We start from the raw sequence: 8,443 nt of genomic DNA on the forward strand, positions 1-8,443 counted from the left end.
AAAAAAAAAAAAAAAAAAAAAAAAAAAAGAACAACATTTCAAAATGGAAAAGCACAAATCAAGCAAAATAGAGAAATTCTAACTATTCCATTATTTCAAAAAGCTACTTATCTTGCCCATATTAAATCAGTAGGTTAAACATTTATTAATATAAAGTTTTATTTTTTCCAAAGAAAGTATTCATCATAAAATGTATGCTCACATTTGCATTCCTTACAGCATTTGCCATCCACATACGTAGGAGCTGATTTAAGTGGACAGTCAGGAACTGGACAGATCAAAGTTTCACACTGGATGGTTCCATTCTGAAAAGCAAACAATATTTAAAGAATTTCTAAGTAGGAATTAAATAGTCTCCAAGGTTTTTTTGATCCATTTTTAAAATGTCAAACTCTTCATATAAATACCCTATTTCCTTTAGCTATTATACAGTAACATCCAAAACACAGTGACCCACAGCAATAAAAGTTGAATCATAACATATTTGGTGATTGGTCCCAATCTTTTGTCAAGCAACTGACCCTAAATGAACTAGAGTCCTAATCTTCTGTACAGAAGTGAATATGGACACAGGTGAATGGAAGGGCACCACACAACAAGGGGAATAGCAGGCTCAGAGTAGGCTTGGAGCACCCAATTATCCCCAGATTCCTCACAAAATTAACATCAACAAACCAGGAAATTTCTTGACTAGCTGCTACCATCATGGAAGTCCCAGTCTTAAGAATATTTAATGAATATGTAAGATTGGACAAGCTACCCCTACAAAGCAAACTAGTATTGACAATTACCACAAGGATGCCCCAAACTGCAGACAGGCCCATAAGGAATTTGATTCCTTAAGGTCATCTGAAGATCTCAGGTGGTTGTCTACTTAGGCTTTCATACTCATTTTATTGACTTCGCTATAACATACCCTGGATTTTACTCAATTAGATTTTTTTGGTGCCCATTTAACAAGACTGGGAAGGCTTTACTGGATTTGTAAAGTGTTATAATTTTAGCAGATATATGATATTTTACTGAATAAAAATCCGCTCTTTCTCTCTTCATCTCTTATACACACTCAGTTATTTCTGAACTACTTTCATATTTACATGACATTCTGCTTTTGAATAAACGAGATGAACATGGAAAATTTTTTTAAAGGTTAATTCACATAGATCTTTGATTTCTCTCCAGAAAGACTACTTTCTATCAGATGAGATCAATGTGAAATTTAAAAGTTCAAAACCAAACTCATTTTGAACTTTTGAGTATACTGTTATAAAATATAAATATACTGTTATAAAATAACATAATAATGCATTAAAATAGTCTACCTTATTTGTGAGCAATTATGCCAAAATCATGTTCATTTAAACTCTATGGTTTGTATTCCACTGTATCAGTAAACTATTAGAGATAATCTTATTTTTTAAAATCCATTATTTGTTTACATTGCTCAATTTGAACATGATAATTAATGCTATTTACAATTTACTTTCACTAAAATGTATTAATAAAATGAAGAGGGTCAAAATCCATGGAAATGCTAATGAGGACTATAAGAGAATCCTTTGAGAATCACCTTAGTATGCTAATTTAAATTGCTCACTTCATGTGTGAATCAATAAACATAAACTTTATAGCATTCCTAAACCATAATCATCTTTACAGACTAGAAAGTGTTTTTAATAATGTAACACAGGGTTTCTTAGATGTGACCAGGTTTTCTGGCACTTTAATGTTGTGTCTTGAGGAAATGGGTCTTGAAATTTTCATGATTACATTGTTTTAATAAATTTTTAAAGAAGTGCGAACATATGAGTTCCCTTCCTCTGAACACAAATGGAAGCCATACCAGGCATGTGCAGTTTTTACAGCCATCTGTCCAGGACTCGAATTCTCGGTAGGTGGTTCCCTTCATGGTGCAAGTCCTCTCACAGTAGCACTGATCCAGTCTATTCATTCGCTGTTCAGCTCGAGACAGCTGTGGCACAAAAGAAGGGTTCACATTGTTCACCATCCCAGCAACACAGAAATGCAAAACATTCTGGCAGCCATCTAAGTTTTTTAAGGATCTAGCAATAATGATATCTGTACCCATCATCCACCTAATTATTAACATATTTAAACCTTTAATTTAAAAGAAAGGGGTTTTCCTTCTTTACTTTTTGTGAAAAATTTTTGCCTTTAAAACAAAAAGTACAATTTATAAAACACAAATCAATGTCTAATTCAAAATCATATCACTCAATGCAGAAAAGCATTTTCTGGTTTTTTTTCTAAATGTTGCCTCATTAATATGTTCACTCAAGTGAAAAAGTAAATGTAGGAGTTATATCATATAAATAACAAGTCATATACTATACAACACAACCTTCAGGTAATTCATAACTACTGTGCAAAATAAAAAATCTAGTGAAATTGTCAGAAAACCTGATATATGCTTAAGACATTAGTGAATCAACCTATAATTGTAAAATAGTGATAGAAAGCATTTGTGAAACCATTTCCTTGACTAAATTATAGTATCCATATTCTTTACACAGTCTTGCTGCCTCTGGCTTATAACAAAAAGCTAAGTAGGAATAACTAATAATAAAAACTTAAACTAAAAATAAATCTTGCTATGTGATAAGCAAGGGATAAAAGGTAATCTGCTTTATTCCTGATTTACTGAATCATTTGGTATACAGATGGCTGGGGTCTGAATATTTATAAGCCTTCTCCTTGAGCAAGGATTTAGATTCAGTCCTACCAATAGTATGGTATAAGGAATGTTTCAAAGGAGAAAATCAATGGTTATAAAAAGAACTGTTTGAAACTTCAAGGATTTCTTAGTTTCTTCACTATACTTGTGAGTAGCTTTTACCTTGGCTGATGTTTTGGCTAAAATATCCTGCAGCTCCATGATTTTCTGCACAAGTCCATGGAAGTCATTGCAAGTTGGACAGGCTGGAAATACAAACACAACATTGGTCAAATTGTATTTATAAGGGGCTCAATCTGATTAAGTCTATGCTGACATCCATTAGATGTGAACTCCAATTTCAAACTGACATTCTGGACAAAATTAAGCAAGAAGCACACTTTTCATCACATAACACAGTGGAAGGACAAATAGACTTACTGCGATTAAGATCTGGGCACTGAGCAATAAATCCTTGGGGCATGACTAGTAATTGCACATCTTGCATTATACCCTGTGTATGAAAAACAAAGAAAAAGAAATATTGTTTTCATTTACCCAAATTATGTTCCATAGTCAAGTTCATGAAGAAAACATTAAAGAACGGATTCACCAAAATCCCTGAGTAAAGATTCTTTTTAAATATAGTCCTTCTACTTCATACCAAGGGAAAGAAATTCATCAGGCAAAACAGATTATTACCCATGTAGTCTCTTATTGATAATATTTTTAAAGCCTTAAGATTCAATGTCAAGATATAATTAAGTGGTGATAGGTTGTTTGGAGAAGTTATTTTTAGCTAGCCACAGAAGTAGGGCTTGAAAATGACCTTTAAAAATTAACCTAAAATTCACTTCTGGCTTCAGAAACACTGATATTATTACCAATTTTGAATTAAGTTTAATCATCAAAAAGAACAGAATAGAAAAAGTAAGTTTTTAAGGCAATGCACATTTGAGCATTTCTCATTTTTCAGTGGGATATTTTAAAATTAATTTCTCAACTCAAAAAGAACAATAGATTTATTAAACAGCTGCAGCAAGATTCAGTGATGAGTCTTTAGGAGTACAGAAAGTTTAACATAAAATGCCAGCTGGAAATGACCCGTTTTACACTGAAGGCTTCATCCCACGTTTATAGGCAAAATTTACATGCATCCTTAGTCATTAAGGTATAATTAGCTTCCAGCTTGCTGAGCTCTTAAAGCAAAGGGCAATGGTAACTCAGAAATTATCTCATCAGACACAATCCAGCTGTCTCTTTCATTCATCACCTCTCTATTCCTTCATCAACTTTTTTTTTCTTTAACTGATATTTCCTTTATTCCTTTGAAAAATGCAAACAAAATGTCTAATAGCATGGGTAAAAGTTCCAACATGTTATGAAGGCAATTCTGAATGTACCCATAGAGATTTACTAGTTAAATACTTGTCTGTTTATCTTTCACATGTGTACTCTGATTAATAGCAAGTATCACTATGAATGATAAACATTTTGGTATACTGTGTGGCAATTACTGGATTTGTTGTTCGCTTGAGTTTTGGACAGAGAAGATAACTCCTGCACAAACTCCTCTATCACTTAAAAGCAGCAATGTTAAAAAAGGCTTTACATATAGTTATACAGTTTATGTACTGCACAAATTCTAATGGAGACCATTCACTGGCTATAATACAGATGATTATCCACAGAGTTGTACACATAATTGATGTGTGAGGACTGTGAAGTCACATCTGGGCTCCCTGGGAAAGACTTTCATAATTCAGTTGAGGAGAAATTTGGATCTCACAGCATGCATCTTCCATCCCTTCCATGGGACAAGAACATTGATTTTTAGAAATTGTATGCATGGAATCAATTTTCCACATGTGTCACTTATTAGCTGCCTGGGTTTGGGCAACTCACTTAACCTCTCTGAATAGGTTCATGCAGATGTTTATGAGGAAGAAAGGACAATGTATTAACACTAGCAAGGGTAGGGATAAGTAGGAATAGTATGTCCAAAGCACCAGGCAATAATGTTTAAATAAGTTTTACAAAAAATTACCTTTCTAAAAATTGTATGCTTTGCTTAGACACAATTTTAAATTTATTTATACCTCTATCATAAAATCCAAAAGTTATACATATCACCTATCATTCTTTAACGACCATTCATTAAGCCATTTCTGCATGGCAGGCACTGTTACAGTCACTGGGAGAAAATGATTGCACTATGTGCTTACAGCCAAGCAACTCTCTGGACATTATTTCTTAATCCTTAAAACACTGAAATTAAATCCTTTTTTTTTTTTTTTGGCAGGGGGGACCAGGAATTGAACTCAGGGGCACTGGACTACTTATTCTACATCCCCAGCCATATTTTGTATTTTATTTAGAGATAGTGTCTCACTGAGTTGCTTAGTGCCTCACTTTTGCTGAGGCTAGCTTTGAAGCTCTCACTCCTGATCCTCCTGCCTCAGCCTCCCAAGCCACTGGATTTACAGGCATCTGATACAGCACCTGGCTGAAATTAAATCTTTTGATCCTCTCCAATTATGTATTTCTATGAAGTGGTTCTAAGTACACACTAAAAAAAGATATAAATTATGACTGCTCTCTTTCTGGACATATTTGTGGACATAATGTATTCTTTTCTTATTTTCTGGAGTATGAGGAGACCATGAATACTGAATGTTAAAAAGCTTCAAATTTTCTAGTTAACATCCTTTAAAAGTATCACCAAAGGTTATATTTCAGTCATGAGTATTTATCTGTATGTTAACATTTTAGATTTTTATTGCTTTGAATGCTTAATTTTAAGAATGACATGTTAACTGTCCCAACTGCAGCCTGTGACCATCTCTATAATGTTTAAGGATCAAACTCTCTGAGAAGTCATTGTGCCAGTTAAATAAAAGACCAGTGTAAAAGGGGGAAAAAGGAAAATAGAAATAGATACAAATTTAAAAAGTGCACCTATCTTATTTTTGATCCACACCATAAAAAGTGAAACAAGCTTATCCAAACTCATTAGAAAACATTTACAGTTTATGCTCAGACTCTAACCAAAAGATACCTTGAAGTATCCATGTGCATTATTTCTCTGTCCCAACCAAAATGTTGTGCCCAGAGGCAAGTCTGTAGAGGGCTTTTCCACCACTCTTTCATAAATTCTGTAAAAAGAAAAATCAGAGAAGGAACATGAACAGAGAGTCATTTCTTAGAATCTTCGATTTCCTGAAGTGAGAACATTTCACTTACTTATTGCAGTCAATGTGTAAAATCAAATGGGAGGCACTGATGGCTAAAGAGAGCTTGTGCCACTTGTCATCAGCTAAAATGTAAGGAAACACTTCTGTGTGAGGACGGTGACTGCCTGAGCGGTAATGCAGTCTGACTTCATTCCGATGGCCACTGCTTTCTAGTTCCAGATACCTACAGAGAGAAGAGCCAAAAGGGACACATTAAAAATTAAGTTCAGAAATTATTGAGGTAACATCTATCCAGAATAGATAGATGTTCCCATTCCTCCCGTTAAGCACAATTAGATACTATATATAAAACAAATATAAGAGTTTAAAACACTATGCAATGTACATATGTATTGAAACATCATATGATACCCTTTAAATATATATAATTGTTATGGTTTTATATATCAGTTAAAAGATAAGTTTAAATTTGTTACAGAGTGGGGGAAAAAAGAAGAGACTAAAAGAGAAAAGAGAGAAAACCAGTTAGGGACTTCAGGACCCAAAATCAATATTGTAGTGAGTTCCCTTGGCATTTTTGTTTGTTTGTTTGTTTTTTGCCTACTTTATATCAGACTTGGAGCTGAAGAAGCCCACATTTTGGAAATACCAAAGAATGCAGACCAAAAGAATCCCCATAAAAATCTTCTCTCTCTATCCAAAGGATAAAAAATTGTTTATATTAAGGTTAGATACTTAAACAATCCAGAAGTTCTTCTGTGGGTGACTGGCTAAACAAATTGTTATATAATAGTACAAGGAATATTATTCAGCAATAAGAAAGAATGGCTAAATAAGGGTTGGGAAGGGGACCGAAGCAGGAAAGTTAGTTTCGTGCTATTGCAATAATCCACTGGAGTGGTGTCTTAGATCAGGGTAGTTGCGGTAGATAAGACAGAAATTGTTTTTTGGGGCTGGGGTTGTGGCTCAGTGGTAGAACACTTGCCTAGCATATATGAGGCACTGGGTTCAATCCCCAGCACCACATAAATATAAAAACAAATAAAGGTATTGTGTCCATCTATAACTAAAAAATATTTTTTAAAAAGAAATTGTTTCTATGTTACATATATGTGTAAAATTAAGCTGTCAGAATTTGCTGATGTAGAGTGTTGACAAAACAGAACAATTTAGTGGAGACTAGGTTTTTTACTTCAATAAGTTAAACATGAATAAGCAAAAAATAAGAAATGAGTTTATTGATATGCAGGATATGGAGGAGCAAGCTTAAGAAAACTGAATCAAGATGTAGAGAAAGAGGAACCCATTCATACTGCTGGAAGGTATGAAACTTAGTACAGCATTATGGAAAACAGTATGGAGGTGCTTTAAAAATAAAAAATAGAACTATCATATAATCCAGAAATGTCACTAATAATATGTGTGTGTACATATATGTGCATTTATGTCTGTATATCTCCAAAGAATATAAAATCAGTATGTGGAATAGATATCTAAGACCCCTTCCATGTTCATAGTAACATTATACCACTATTCACAATAGTCAAGGAATGAAAACATGTCCATCAACTGACAAACAGAGAAAATGTGGTAAATACCCAGAACAGAATACTAGTCATCCATTTAAAAAAAAAAAAAGGAATGAAATCCTGTCATTTGCAACAACATGGATGGAAATGGAGATTATTATGTTAAGTTTAAAAAGCCAAGCACAAAAAGAAAAGTACTGCATGATCTCACTCATAAGTGGAATATAGAAAAGCTGAACTCATAAAGTTCAGAATAGAATGATGGTTACCAGAGGCTGGGGAAAGTAGTAGAGAGAGAAACTTTGGCCAATGATTACTAAAATTGCAGTTGGATAGAAGCAAGAACTTCTGAGGTGCCATTGCACAGTGGGGTGACTATGGATAACAATAATGTACTATACATTTTAAAAAACTTTTTAACAAAAAGGAATGGTAAGTATTTGAAGCAACAGACATATTTAGCCTGAATTAAACATCACACAATGTGTACATGTATTGAAATATCACATGGAATCCCATTAATATGGACAATTTCATGTTTTTATATGTTAAAAATAAATTTAATTTAAATTAAAAATAAAATTAAAAAATACAATAAACTCAGATATTATGTTTATATTGTGAGTTGTTAATAAACACTTAAGAGGATACATGAGCAGGGGGAAATAAATTTGTAAGTCTGAAATAAAGAGGTTTATAATGAACAAAGCAAAGTGAGATTCACAGGAACAGAGATCATATAAATAGACATAAAAACACAGGGATTGACAGGCAATTAACACAGATAGAATGAGGAACATGGCCATTTTTTTAAATTTTTTTATTGTTGGTTGTTCAAAACATTACATAGTTCTTGATATATCATATTTCACACTTTGATTCAAGTGGGTTATGAACTACCATTTTTACCCCGTATACAGATTGCAGACTCATATCAGTTACACATCCATTGATTTACATGTTGCCATACTAGTGTCTGTTGTATTCTGCTGCCTTTCCTATCCTCTACTATCCCCCCTCCCCTCCCCTCCCCTCCCCTCTTCTCT

The 8,443-nt window shown here is 33.5% G+C and overlaps 1 protein-coding gene across 4 annotated transcripts in view; it reads right to left on the bottom strand.

Moving 5' to 3' along the window:
- Nell2 (neural EGFL like 2) overlaps window positions 1-8,443 on the bottom strand; it is a 360,984-nt gene that overhangs the window by 242,262 nt on the left and 110,279 nt on the right. For all 4 annotated transcript variants that reach the window (XM_048802576.1, XM_015493239.2, XM_048802578.1 and 1 more), the window contains 6 exons: window positions 5,918-6,091; window positions 5,733-5,829; window positions 3,116-3,188; window positions 2,858-2,940; window positions 1,844-1,972; window positions 203-305 (listed from right to left, as the gene is read on the bottom strand). In XM_048802576.1, the coding sequence (XP_048658533.1) occupies window positions 203-305; window positions 1,844-1,972; window positions 2,858-2,940; window positions 3,116-3,188; window positions 5,733-5,829; window positions 5,918-6,091 (659 nt within the window). The remainder of the gene's footprint in view (window positions 1-202; window positions 306-1,843; window positions 1,973-2,857; window positions 2,941-3,115; window positions 3,189-5,732; window positions 5,830-5,917; window positions 6,092-8,443) is intronic.

Source organism: Marmota marmota, unplaced genomic scaffold (assembly GCF_001458135.2).
Source record: "Marmota marmota marmota unplaced genomic scaffold, marMar, whole genome shotgun sequence".
NCBI classification, from domain to species: Eukaryota; Metazoa; Chordata; class Mammalia; order Rodentia; family Sciuridae; genus Marmota; species Marmota marmota.